Source organism: Heliangelus exortis, chromosome 28, assembly GCF_036169615.1.
Source record: "Heliangelus exortis chromosome 28, bHelExo1.hap1, whole genome shotgun sequence".
In the NCBI taxonomy this organism is placed as follows: Eukaryota; Metazoa; Chordata; class Aves; order Apodiformes; family Trochilidae; genus Heliangelus; species Heliangelus exortis.
Window position 1 is genome coordinate 4,254,087 of NC_092449.1, and position 13,944 is coordinate 4,268,030.

Here is a 13,944-nt window from a genome sequence, read left to right on the forward strand (position 1 = left end):
ACACCTCTTGGTGAGGGGGCTGTAGCCCACCCATGGCACCCACAGACCCCCTGGGACACCTGCCTGGGGTGCAGCCCCCCTGCACCCTCCCTGCAGCACCCCCAGGATCGGGCCCTGGCTCTGGGACAGCCCCCCCAGGGACCCTCCCGATGGATGGGTGGGAAGATGGGGTGGGAGGAAAGCCTTCGGTCTTTTGTCTGTGGGAGAGGAATTAATTATTTTGTTCTCTCATTACACTGGAATAAAACCCATTTCAGAGCAGCATAAATTTTGGTGCCTGGAGTCGCTTTTTTTAACATCCCAGGAAACATTTCTCTCCCTATCTCACCCTTTTCCAAACCATTTCTGTCTCGCTGTGCAGCCGCCAGATGAAGCAGAAGATGGGAGGGCATTAACCCAGCACCCGGAGCCACCTTTGGGGTCAGGATGGGAAGGCAAAGCCGGAGCAGGGACCGCCGAGGTCCCCCCGAACCCCACCCCGGGGCCAGGGCTCAGCAGCAAAGCTCAGCCCAGGCCGATGCGTGGCTGGGGACGGTCCCCGTGCGAGGGACCGGCTGCTGCCGAGCGATGCGCAATTGTTTGGAACATAAAATGGAAATTAATACATACGGTTAAACTCCCCCCGGCATCCCCCCCCCCCCCCCCATCCCCTCCCCAGCGCCGCTCGTCTCGTTAATTGAATGGCACGAAGCAAATGAGGTCAGAGCTCACTTCAGCCAGACAAGGACACAGAAACACCGCGCCGCCTGCCAGCAGCCAGGTCTGGCTACCTACTGATGTTCGGCGTTCCTGCCAGGAGCCGCTCATTAAAAAAAAAAAAAAAAGAAAAAAAAAAAAAAAGAAAGAAAGAAAAAAAAAAGCGCAACTAAACTAAAAGCCGGTTGAATCCTCCCGCTAAAGCCCCCCGGGGGACACCGAGCCCTCCCTCGCCGAAACGTTTGCGGTAGGAGCGGGTCCCGGGATGCTTCCCCTGCCTGGGATGTGCTGCCAGGGCTGAGCTCCTGCTGCCCGTGCCCAGGACCCCTCTGCCCCTTTCGCCTTCCTCCCCCTCTCCCCTCTCTCCGGGATCCCTTCGGCTGGCGCTGGGGCAGTGTTGCTCACACCGTGCCTCAGTTTCCCCAGCTCTGCCAGGGCAGCACAGCCCGCCCATGGGTGTTGATCCTCCCCGACCTCAGGGAGGCCCCGAGGATGCTCCGCGCTCTGCCGCGGGCCGTGACCCCTCCTCTCGGGCCAGACCCCTCTGCTTTGTGTCACTCAGGGGTGACACAGCCACTGCTCTGTGCCCCCGCATTTCCAGGCCTGGCTCAGGCAGGGCCATCCCCCTGCCTCGGGCCTTCTCCTGTCCCGGGTGCTGGGGCAGAGAGAGCCCCCTGGCATCTCCCCTCTCCCGGGGGCACACTCAGCATCCCGCGTTCCCTTCTTCAAACAAAGACGGTACCTCCCAGCCCTCCTCCCGTTTCCTTCTCTCCCTTCTCCCTCTCTCTTCCCCCCTTAAAAAAAAAAAAAAGAAAAAAAAAAAGAAAAAAACAAGAAATGAGTTGTCTTCCCGCAGATGTGACTAAAAGCACTCTGGAAATGTCAGCCACTGCTGGAAAGGGACCCAGATAACATTTAGCTTTAGGTAAGAGAGTAGATTTTCTCTGCACTAATTCATATTTATAAGCTCTCCCGTTCCCGGGGAGAGCGCGGCACTGATAGCACTCGCTGATTGCCAGCGAGCGGAGCAGGGAATTGTTTTCATATCTGAGATTAAAGAGTGGTTTCTGCTCCCAGTGGCCCCCGTGTATTTACGCTGGTCATTCTCAATTCATTCTTATAAGATTAAGACTGGAAATGGGAAATGGTTATATAGTGCTGAGCCCGGGGGCCGAGGGGGCCGGGCAGCACCGGCTCGGTGGTCCCGGCACAGCGGAGCCCAAGGTAGGGACGGCAGAGCCGCGGGGACGGCCTGGAGCCCCCGGCAGCCCCGTCCTTGGCCAGCAGCTCCCGGTGGGAACATTTCACCGGGACGGATCCTCCTGGAGCATCTCCTGCGGGACGGTCCCTCCCGGGACTGCCGGGGCTGGGGGAGGCTGCGCGGAGCGGAGCGGGCAGCGGGACGGAGGCGAGCGAGTGATTAGGTGAAAGATTAATTTCTATTATTGTTTTTCAACACATCCCAGGGTTGGCGTCGGCTGATTAAAAGCAAACAAGTAAAGCTCTTCTCCTCGGCAGCGGATCAAGGATTTGGGAACTTTTAGAGCTTTATTTAGTTTTTCTCTCTGGGTTTTTTTTTTTTTTGGTTTTTTTAATCGTGTTTGCAAACTGTTTGGACTGCTCCAGAGAGAGTCAGAGCGTAAGCGTGGGGGGGGGGAAAGAGAAAACTGGGATTGTAGGGCCTGGAGTTAGGGGGAGGAAGGGGAAAAAAGGGGGGAGGAAGGGGAAAAAAAGCGGGAGGAGGAGGCGGGGGAGGCGGGAGGGGTTCGGGGTGGAAAGGGAAAAAGGCGAAAGGAGAAACAAGACAATGGCAGAAGGCACCCCGGGGACTTCCTGAGAGGTTTTAGAAATTCAAAATACGCCTTAGAGCCTCAAAGCTGTGTCAGTCACAGCCCGGGCGCAGGGATCACTAAGGCTGCGGCCAAACAATACCAGATTGTCTGAGGAAGGTGGGAAAATCGGGGGTCTCAGCGGCTCCCGCTCAGCCCAGCGGTTCCGCTCGTCAAGCGCGCGTTCCACATGAATCAGCTCTGGACAGAGCCGCGGCATAATCCCCGCAGCCTTGCTATGACAACTTGAAGGAGAATTCGGCGGCTGAGTGACAGCAGACGGAGAACTGACAAGGCAAAAGGCTACAGGACTTTCCTCTCTCTTTTTTTTCTTTTTTTTTTTTTTTTCTTTTTCCCTCCCCTTTTTCTCCACCTCCCTCCGGTAACTTTTTTTTTTTTTACTTTTTTTTTTTTTGGTGTCTGGTTCAGGCACGCCCGCATCCGCCCCCCTGGTGTGCTCACACATCTGTGCACATGCGTGTGCGCTCACACACGTGTGTGCTCCTGCACTCCTGGAAGGGGTGGAGGGTCTCTGACCTCCCCCCCCCCGACATCATCCTGCTGCTGGGGACACCCTGGGGATGCTGGAGGGGGGTCCGGCTGTCTCCCCCACCCCATCACTGCCCACAGCCTCTGGGGAACAGCACTGAGTGTCCCGGGGGGGGCTGGGGGAGGCACCGGGATGCTGGGGGGGGGGGGATTGGTGACCTCTGACCCAGGGAAGGCCACGCGGTGCTGGCACCTCAGCTGCAGTGTCCCTGGAGCATCACCCAAGGCTTCTACAGGCTGGGGGGGGGGAGAGGGCCAAAGGGCAGCTGAAGACCCCCCCGGAGCTGCCACATCTCCTGTGAGGCTGGGTTGGGGTCAGCAAAGGCCACAGCTCCCTGCAACCCTCTCTGTTAAGGCTTTAATAACCCTGGGCTCGTTAGCAGGGGCGTGATGGGAAATGAGGCTCTGCCAATTAGTCCCTGGCTGGGCCAGGGGCAGCCCTCAAGGGGCTTCAACACCTTCCCCTCCACCTTCCTGGGGCCGAGGGGCTGGGATGGGGTCTCAGCAAAGCAGGTTTGAAGTCAGGGGAGAGGGTTGCAGTCCAGGCCAGAAGCTGCTCACAGGGACTACTTCAGGATTACAAGATGCTCCTCCAGCCCAAACCTGCAGTAACCACCTTGCTCACCCCTGCCCTCCTGCCTCGTTAGCTAAACGATGTGCATTATTATTAATAATCATATCAAGAATATAAAAGGCTTCGTCACCCCTGGCTCCTGCTCCCTTTCGGGCCCCCTGTTCCGGTTCCACACGCCTGGGTGGGGAGGCAGGAGGTATAAAGGAAACTAATTAAAAATTGCCAGTGTCTTATGTCGGAGCGTTGGGGCACGTTCGGCAGTGAAAGACAAGCGTCTTGTTGCAAGAAAATCAATTTTACAGTTACAGGAGCAGAATAAATAGAGGTGGTGCGTTAAAGCAAGAGGATGAGCAGGGGCTTGGAGGGTTCCTGCACGGGGGTGGGGGCTGAGCTGTCCCGGGGATGCTCCGACCATCCCTGCGCTCACACCTGGAACCTGCTCCAGCTTTCCCCGTGCTCACATCTGGGACTCAGTCCAGCCCTCTGTTCACACCTGGGTTTTCCCCAGGCCATGAATTTTCCACCCAAAGCAGCTCAGGTTGGCCGGTTCCGTGGGGCTATTTCCAGGAAAGTCAGAATTGGCCCCCAAAAAGCCACCCTGAGCATCGCCACCACACACCAGGAGGATCACCCCATCCTGACCCCCAGCAACCCCATCCCCATCCCTGCTCGTGTCCTGAATCCATTCCCCATCCCAGCACACGGATCCCCGTCTGGGTTTTATTTATATCTCTCTGCAGGCGTGTGGCTAAAATCTATTGGTTTTGTGCACAATTTCCTTGTCGTTTTGGGGTCAGGAACATGGCAAACGTGCTGATTATCCCTGGCAGAGGGAGTGAAACACTCCCTGCCTGCACTGTCCCCCCACCCCACCCCTCCAGGATGCTCAGCACCCTTATCAGCTGCCTGGAAACGAGGGAGCAGAACGCGGGGGGAGTCCCAAACCAAAATGATTTTTATGCCAAACTAGAAGGGGGGGGTGGGAGTGTAGCACGAGCACAGACAGCCACGAGGGTCTGCTCCAGGACCCCCCTTTGCTGGCACCGGGGTCTCCCCGCTGCTCCCGGAGCCGGCTGGATGCAGAGTTCCCAGCAGGAATCCCTTCTCTTTGCTCCTCACACCAGGACAGCGCCGATCCCTAATCCTCCAATCGTCCCTTGCCGGTTTACACACAGCTCTAAGCTCCTCATAATAGATTTATTTAAGGGGAAAAAAAAAAAAAAAAAAATGCAAAAAAAGGGAAGGAAATAAAAACCCCTCTGAGGGTTATTACGGGATATTTTTAATTGAAAAACCATTCCGAGCAGAGAGGGATGGATCCTGGGCGCTGGAATCCAGCACAGGGATGAGCCCAGGATGGGGATGCAGGGGCTGCTGGCCCATCCTGCCAAGGTCCCACCCAGACCCCTGTGGTGGTCCCAGCAGCTGGGACAGGGAGCTTGGGATTCCCCAAAACCAGGGAGGAGAGGGAGAGGATGGGGAGGAGAGAGAGAGGATGCCCCAGGCATGGAAGGGAGATCCCCCTGCACAGATGCCAGTGACCCCCTGCACTTTTCTGACTTTTTTGGCCAAGCAGTGGCAAGAACCAGGCTGGCTCAGCCAGGATCATCTCCTTTCTCTGTGCATGACGGAAAATCGATACGGGAGAAAATGTTAAAAAAAAAAATGGGAGAAAATGTTAAAAAAAAAAAAAAAAACGACAGGGATTTGGGGTGACAAAACCTCAACCCCCAAACCCAGGGCTGGGGTTTGCTGGCATAGCTGGTGCCCAAGGCCTGCTGTGTCCCTCCTCCTGCTTCATTAACCTCCTGAGAGGGTGCTCAGGGTTTTTTCCACTGGGATTTTTTTTTTTCTTTTTTTTTTTTTATTTTTTTTTTTTTTTTTTGGAGTGAAGTTGCCTTGAAACCTCAGTTCTCTGGTGTGGGGAGCAAGGAAGGTCTCCGGGTGAATTAGCATTTCTCTGGCTGTGCCTTGCATTTCAAAACCCCCTTTATCTCTATTAGCACCTAATAAAGACAGAGCTTTGCTCTAATTCATAATTATAGCACCGGCTGGAAATATTTGTGTTTCTATTCCCTGGGAGTTTGCCTTCAAACCCCTCAGCCACTTTTGGAGCAAGAGATGGACGAGACACACCGGGGCCACCGAGGGGCAGAGCTGGGGTCACCCAAACCCCCTGGGGGGTCACCACCACCAGGGCTCAGCTGCAAGGTGGCCCCGGTGCTCACAAGCCCCATCACAGCACGGTCCCCTCGGGGGCCACGAGTCCCCCGGGCTCAAAGGACCGCTGGCTGTGGCCACCCAGGGCCAGATTTGGCCAGCAGCAGCCGGGCCAGCGCCCAGCGTGCCGCCCGGCCGGGCGAGGAGCTCGTTGTGGATTCACGGCACTCCCCGGCACAAATGGGTTTAAACTACCTTAAGTGTTTCAGCAGGGAACTGGCGCTGGCGGTGTAACACTGTATTACCACAGCATTAGGAGGGAGGTATTGATCCTAATCCCCTGGTTCAAAAATAGGATTATCAGAAGGGGAGGGGAGGGAGGGGGTGCAGGAGGATGCCCTGTCCCCTGTCCCCATCCCCGGGGGCCTCGGTCCCTGGGGTGGAGGAAGGGGCTGGGGGAGCACGGGGGTACCTGGGGGCCCGTGGTGGTTCCTGGGTGTCCCTGGTCCCAGGTGGAGGCGGGGAGAGCCGCGGGCACAGGGTTCTTCCTCCTCCTCCTCCCCCAGGTCAGGCTGGTACCTCCTGCTGGCAGTGGCCACGGTTCCATCCGACTATCCCCAAATGCCCATTTCCGTTCTCTGCCCCTAAAAAAAAAAAAAAGCCACCTGCCCCCCATCAATTCCCACCCTGAAGATTGATAGATTGATTGATTGATTGATTGATTGAATGATTGATCGATCGATTGATTGATTGATCGATTGATTGAGCAAACCACCCCCAGTGCAGTCCCAGCTCCTCCCAGCCTGGGGGCTTGCCTGGGTCGCTGTCAGATTTTCCTCCTGCTCTCGTTTTTTCTTTTCCTCTTGGCTGCTGGGGGGGGGGGGGGAGCAGCCCCCGGTGCCTGGGCACTGCCCCGAGGATGGGTGAGGGGGGCTGCACCGCGGAGGAGGCTGCACCAAGTTGTCGCCATGCCCCACCATCCCCCCGCCGTGCCCTCAGCCCCCCCAGGAGCCCCCCGAGCTGATGCCGATGGTTATTCAGTCATGAAATGGATTCCCTGGACTCCCCCGTGTGCATCTTATTGCCTGTGACCCCGGGCTCGTTATTACAGATTAATGCATGTGATGGATGCTGGGGACGGATTCAGGGCTGGAAAGGAAGAGGAGGGGGGCTCTGAGTGTCCCCCCATTCCCTGCCCACCTTTCTGCCTCCTCTCTCCCAGCCCTGGGGCTTCGGCTCGGCCCCCGCTGCCGGGCCGAGCCCCCCGGAACGGTCGCCCCCTCCTCGGCTATTTGCTTCTCCCTGCCTGGCTGCCTCTGAATACAGTTCGCGTTTCACTCCTAATCTCCTCTCCTTAGTTTTTAATCCCCTCTCTCCTCCCGGGCTGCCTTTCCCTCTCCTCCCTTGCCTCCTCTCCTTCCCTCTCTCCCTTCGCCCTCCCCCTCCCCGCAAGACAAATTACCCTTAATGATATGCTGAAGGCCATGACACCCATGTTGTCTCTTTGTCATCCTTCGCGGTGCAGCGTGAAAAGATAATACAAAATGCGGCACTTATCTACAATTGAGCGCCAAGACAACTTGCTAATCCCTTAATAACGCGGCGGCCGGGGCCCCATCGGCTGCTGGCTCCCGCCGCCGCATGCCAAATCCCCGCCACCGTTGCCAGAAGCTGCCCAGGCCCTCGCCAGCTCAGTGCGTGCCTTCTGCAGGGAGAAAAAAAAAAAAAAAAAAAATTTAAAAAAATGACCCTCGAAGGATGGGGTGAAGGGATGGAACCACGGGAGCCCCAAGGTTGGATCCCTGCGGATCCGATCCTGCCCTGCCCCGTGGAAGCCCCATCCCTGGTGGCATCTCTTGGTCCATGGTTTGGGGGGTATCACTGAGGGGTTGGCACCCCCAGGGGAGAAGTATCACTGGGGAATGAGCAGCACTGCACCCAGAGCATCCCCGCACCCACCGCGTGGCTGCGGGATGGGGATCCTGGGGCCCCTCAAGCCCCTCACCCCCAACCCCTGTCGTGACGGACAGAAATTGCCACTTAATTTCCGGCTCCCTTTCCCCTCCCCGCCCCGCCGTGATTTACCTCTCCCGAGAGGAGCCCAACGCTGTAAACACACTTTTATGTGTCAGGCGCGTCCCTGCAGCCGGCGGGGCTGTTGGGAAGGTAATATATGATTCCAGTCCTCTTGGCTTGATGATGTCGGGATTAGGAGCCCTACATATTTTATAGAAACCTCTCCATGATCTTCCTTTATAAATCATTGAAACCCGAGTGTCTTTTCTTGGTGTGTGATATAAAATATTCAGGGGGGTGGGTGAGGGCTCCTCAGCTCTGTTTACCCATCGCTTCCCCCCTCGCCTCCGCTCACCAACAGCTCAGCCCGGCCCGAGCCGGTGCCACCGGGCCGTGGCACAGGGATGGCGACAGCTGGGATGGGCTCCCTGGGATGGGACCTCCCGCCAAAAGGGAATTCTGGGACGGGGGGGGGAAGACACGTTCCCCCAGATGTGTTTGGATGCAAAAAAGCGATTTTTTTGGCACAGCGTCCTCCCTCCAGCACCCCCCAGCCGGTCCGTGCCATCCACCAGGGGTGCCAAGACCGGGGTCCCCCAACACTTCCAGTGTTCTTGGGGCCGGACCCCCCTGTCCCTGCTCCCCCCCCACACCCCACCCCAGCCCCGGCTCCAATCCCCGCAGCCTCCGCAGCCCCATTAGCATTCACTGCAATTCTTTTCATTTGTTACCTGGCAGGGGAATGAAAACACGTTGTTCCCCCCAGCAGGGTGTTTCCTACGGCGAGCCCCAACTTTTCAATCATTTCTTGGCACCGGCGTGGCAGCCAACAGCCCCCCCGCCCCCCGGGCAGGAGCCATCGCTATTAAAAGGCTCACCCAGGAGCTTGTATTTTACATAAGACGCCGCGTCCCCGCTGAGCACCATTCGGGAGGATCATGCTGGAGCAATCGGGCCGAATATAATGCCGGTTACCTGGCGAGAGAGGAGCTCGCCGAGGGGGATGGATGCTCACTCCGTGCCGGGAGGGAGGGGGAATTGCTCCCCGGAAAAGCTCCGGAGCTGCCAGGGGTGTTTGTGGGGGATGCTCGGAGTTTGTCTTCGCTTCCCGGATGGCCGAGGTGGGGTCTGGAGGTGGGCAGGGAGGGGCTGGGGGGCCACGGTTTAGTGGTGGCCTTGTTAGCACCGGGCTAACGCTTGGGCTCGGTGAGTTTCCAGGGTTTCTCTCCAGCCCAAATGGTTCGGTGACTCCCTGAAGGTGCCCTGGATAGGGGTGAGCTGCACCCAGACCTCCCCAGACCCCCCCACTTCGGCCACAGCCAGGACGTGGTGCCAGGTGGGAGGCTGCACGGGGCTGCCAGGGGATTAGAAAGGAAAAAAAAAAAAAAAAAAATTAAAGGCCGAAATGCTGCAATGGAGCCCGGAGCAGCGTAGGGTGAGTTGGGGAGGCTCTGCTGGGAGAGCTGCACGCCGGGACTGGGGGCTCAAGACCCCCTCCCCATCCCCCAGCTGCCGGCAAAATTCCAATAGCAGCTGGGAGTACGGATACTGGGTGGTGATGGGGCCGGGGGCTGTTTCCTCCTGGAGAGATTTAAGACGTGTTTCATTTCTCCGGGTCAGCGTGCAGAGGAAATCCCGGTTTTCCAGCAGTGCCAGACACTTCACTCAGGAAAGAGACGGGAAAGGTTCCCATTCCCCACAGCCTGACCTGTGGGTGCTGCCCGTGGGATGCTCGCTCGGCTTTGGAACGTCCCCAGCCCAGCTCCTGGGGAGGGGACACTGCACCGGGACCTCCAGGATCCCTGTTCCAGCCCCAATTAGCGGTTGTGGTAATGACCCTGCTCCCCTGGGCAGCACCTGGATGCTGCAGAGGGTCCCCGCGTCCCCTTGGCCAGGAGGCTGAGGAGACCCCCGAGCCCCTGCCATGCCCTGGCAGCCCCAAATTAAAGATGAGAAAGGTCTGAGCTGTGCCGGGGTGACACCCGGGGGTGACATCTGAGGGGTGTCTGGGTTTGGGTGCAATTCCCAGAGCAGGATCAGCCCCAGTGGGATGCAGCCACTGGAGCAGCCAGGGCTGGACCAGGTCTCCATCCCCATGAATCCTCAACTCCAAGCTCTCCACAAGAGCCACCGGGCTGCCTGATCTGCCTGATCTCAACGATCCCTTTCAGCAGGCCTTGAAAATCTTCAGCTCCATTAATTAATTACTAACGATGATCGGTCTCAGCCTCGCGCCTGCCAGTTTGCTATTTTTAACTCTGTATTTCCAACCCCCCATCTTAAAAAATCATGAGTCAGGCCTCAAAAAGACCTGACTGAGACGGTTTAAAAAAATTACTTTTTTTTTTTTTTTCCCCTCTTTTTGGCAAGTCCCTGCCAAGCTCTTCCCCTGGTTCTGGCAGAGCCGGCAGTGGCACCGGCCTCGGTGCTTCCTTCCCACCCCCGGCACACAGACTGCACTTATTAAAAAGCCAAATTAGTCTTTCACCCTCTCGTGGCAAACTTCAGAGCCTCGGATTAATTAACAGCAGATTTGTTGCTATTCTGCTAATGCTGCAACAGGCGTTAAACGCCGGGAATCACCCTCAGCACCCAGAAAAGTTCCTGATGGGGATACCCGGGGCTTCCAAGGAGTGGGGGATGGCACAGGACACTCGTGATGGACTCATGTGGCCTCCCAGATGTCAGCTGTGGGTGGCCTGATGCCATCCCAGCACGGGGGAAACTGAGGCAGGGGCAGGCAGGTGAGCAGCCGGGGCTGTGGCAGCACCCAGGAGATGCTGGAGCATCCCAGTCCCAAGCACCCACCCGCTGGGCTGCATCGCCTCCAATAATTAAGCACCATCAACAATTGCCTATTAATTAATTTCATAGTCATTATTATTCATTAACGTGGTAATTAAATCCTTCCCGTAATTAACACACCACCCAGCAGAGCGGTCTGGAGGCTCAGCCCCATGGCACCAGGGGACAGGGATGCACAGGGAGTGGGGATGGAGCTGAGTGGGGTCCCCCCTGTACCCCACTCTTGACTCCCCCAGAGCCAACGCTGGTCCCTCCAGTTCCCCCCCCCCCCCAGCCCCCTCCCAGGTGACGGCGGGAGGGAAAGGCACCTCTGTGACACGACATGGATTTTTATTTTATTATAAAAAAATACAGACTCCCGATGGGGGGTGATCCGGGGACCATCAGCACAACGTCGAGGACGGAAGCGCGTGGCTGCGGGCGAAGCGAGGCGGGACGGGACCGAGGGGCAGAGCCAGGGCAGGGGGACACGACCCAGCCCCAGTGCAGCCCCCCAGCTCCCCCCCCCAGCTGGCTTCTCCACTCTCCCACAGTCGCTGTACACAATATAGATATTTATATATATAATCTATATATATATAAAACACAGACCAAAGGCCGGGTTGGGCCGGCAGAGCCCGGGTGGGTGCTCGGCGCCCGGCTGGGTGGGTGCCCTTCTCCTCCCTCATCCCCTAAATCAACACACGCTGCTTTCCTTCACCTTCATGAACCACGACCTGGTCTGGACACACGGGGACAGGGGTGGGACAGGACGGCAGGGATGCGATTTTTTTTTTTTTTTTTTTTTTTTTTTTAATTCCCTTTTTTTTTTTTTTTTTTTTTAATGGGTGTTTTTTTTTTTGTATTTTTTAGATGGTCGAGATGAGCTTATTGCGAGAGTTCAGCTTCCTAGTCTAAAAAATAAAAATAAAATAAAAATAAAATAAACCCTTCCATAAAATTCATTCTCAACAATACATAAAAAAAAAAAAAACCCAAACCAAACCGCTCACAGTATAGCGCTGTATGTACAGGGATGGGCCCCCGCCCCCCGCTGCTGGAGGGGCCTGGGGGACCCTCAGAAAAGCACCCACAGAAGGGGCTCTGGCCAGTCTGAGCCCATTGTCATTGTCCCCTGGGACCACCGACCCCCAGGACACGGGGAGGGGGACTTTGCGGGACCCCCCCCTGGGTGGGACAGCCCCAGATTTAAGGCGAGGAGGGGTCAGGCTGTGGGGGGACCCCTCCCTGGGGACCGGCCACCCCCGGGCTCAGGGTCAACCTCAGCTTGGGGCTTTGGGTAGGTTTTGCTCTTTAATGCAAAGAAGAAAAAGGAAAAAAATCCCCAAGCCCAGCCCGGAGCCCCGGGGGTGCCGTGACGGTCCCACAGAGGGACCCCACGGAGGGGTCCTGGCACCCTGCGGTGTCGGGGCAGAGGCTGTGGAGGAGGAAAAGCTGCAACGCCGGTGATGCCCTCACGCTGCTCCTGGCTCCATCCGGCCCGGCACCCTCAGAACCATCCTGGCTCCTGGGCAAGCCCAGCCCGCCGGCTCCCAGCGCCCGGCGGTGCTCCCGGTGCCCAATGGCCGCTCCCGGTGCTCCCGGTGCTCTCCACGCTGCCCACTCCTGGTGCTGGTTTTGCCCATTCCGTGCCGGCCGTTCCTGGTGCTCCTGGTGCCACCTGGTGCCAGCCATTCCCGGTGCTCCTGGTGCCGGACACTCCCGGTGCTCCTGGTGCCGGCCATTCCCAGTGCTCCCAGTGCCCACTGGCCATTCCCAGTGCTCCCAGTGCCCGCTGGCCATTCCCAGTGCTCCCGGTTCCCGGTGCTCCCCTCGGTACCGTCCACACTGCGTTGCTGCTTGTGGAGCTGCCCCGGGTTCCCACGGGGACAGCAGTGACATCGGTGGCTCGAGCCGTGGGGCCAGGGTCACCCCAGTGGGTGCTCAGCAGACACTCGTGTCCATCCGGGACCCCCATCCCTGCGTCCCCGTGCCCGGGGGGTGGCAGGGGGGGCGCGGCGGGGCCGGCACCGCGATGTCCTTCTGCCAGCACCGTGGCCAGGAGGGGAAGGAGTCTGTGCCCCAGCAGCTGGTGGCACCATGGTGGGTGTCTGGCCCCCCCGGCGTCCTGGCACAGCCACGGCCAGCGCCACGGCAGCCACCCTGGTGAGGAGCTGGGTGGGAGGGGGCTGAGCCCGGCCCCGCACGGGTCAGTCTGGCACAGGGACACCCAGGCTGCAACAACCCAGCAAATAAAAATAAAAATCTTTTCTCTTTAAAAAAAAGAAAAAAAAACAAAAAAAAAAACAAGACAAACAGAAAAAAAGCACAGAACAAAAAAACAAAAAAACAAAAAACCAAAAAAACCACCCAGCGACAACAACAACGATGACAAAAAGAAAAAAAAAAAAAAAAAAGAAAAAAAACGAACCACCAAACGAGGACTCGGTATTTGGTCTAGAAATGTAAAAAGCAACATCCAAACTGGGGCTGGGGGGGGAAGGGGGAGGCCACAGGATCCGTCCCGTGGGGCAGCGATGATCCCAGCAGAGGTGAGGGAGGACGGGGACTCCCTGGGGTGGCAGGACCCGGGCGAGCTCCTCGCCGGCAGCACCGATTCGAGGTGACGAGGACTCGGGGTGGCCACGATCCGTCCGTCCCCCCAAGGCTGCTCCTTTCCTTCCTCACCCCTTTCCTCCCTGGAGCTGCTCTCCCCGTCGGGTGGGGGTGGGTGCTACGATGCCAGGAGCGTCCAGACAACGGGCACCACCGCCAGCGCGGCGTGCGGGACCCTGAGGCTGCAGCAGGAGTTGTTGCTGGTGAAAATGGGCTCCGGGGACTCGTAGAGGGAATCGTCTGAGGAGAAGAGAGAAGGAAGGGTGAGCCAGCAGCTGGAGAAGGGTATTGACCCCCCCTTCCCCACCACCAAACCCTGGCACCATCTGAGGATTAATGGGATTTTGCAGAATTCGACGATTAGGGGATGCTCGGGTTCCCAAAGGCCAGAGCTGGAGCAGGGAGCTGGCTCGGGGGGGGTGGGCAGCAAGGGGACCCCCTCCACCCCCTCTCTCTGAGCTACACCAAGGAATCAGCCAGATCAAATCTCAGAGTTATTAAAATACTGAGAAATACTATCAGGAGAGGGCTTTTTCCCCCCTATTATTCCCCAGTCCTGAACAAAACAGGATGATTTTTTACAGATGGTTTCATTATATTGGGTTTTATTTTAAAGCCATGGAAATAAAAAATAAAAAAAAGAAAGACATCCTTTTAAATGGTGACATTTCGCAGGCACTCAGCCCTTCCCCAGGGAGAGCTGCTGCCATTTGCTAATTA

At 57.4% G+C, this 13,944-nt stretch overlaps 1 protein-coding gene across 1 annotated transcript in view; it reads right to left on the reverse strand.

The window, feature by feature from the left end:
- Window positions 1-10,942: 10,942 nt before the first annotated feature.
- EFNA2 (ephrin A2) overlaps window positions 10,943-13,944 on the reverse strand; it is a 36,231-nt gene continuing 33,229 nt past the window's right edge. Inside the window, exon 4 of the mRNA XM_071727661.1 lies at window positions 10,943-13,464. Coding sequence (XP_071583762.1) covers window positions 13,343-13,464 — 122 coding nt within the window. The 3' untranslated portion in view covers window positions 10,943-13,342. The remainder of the gene's footprint in view (window positions 13,465-13,944) is intronic.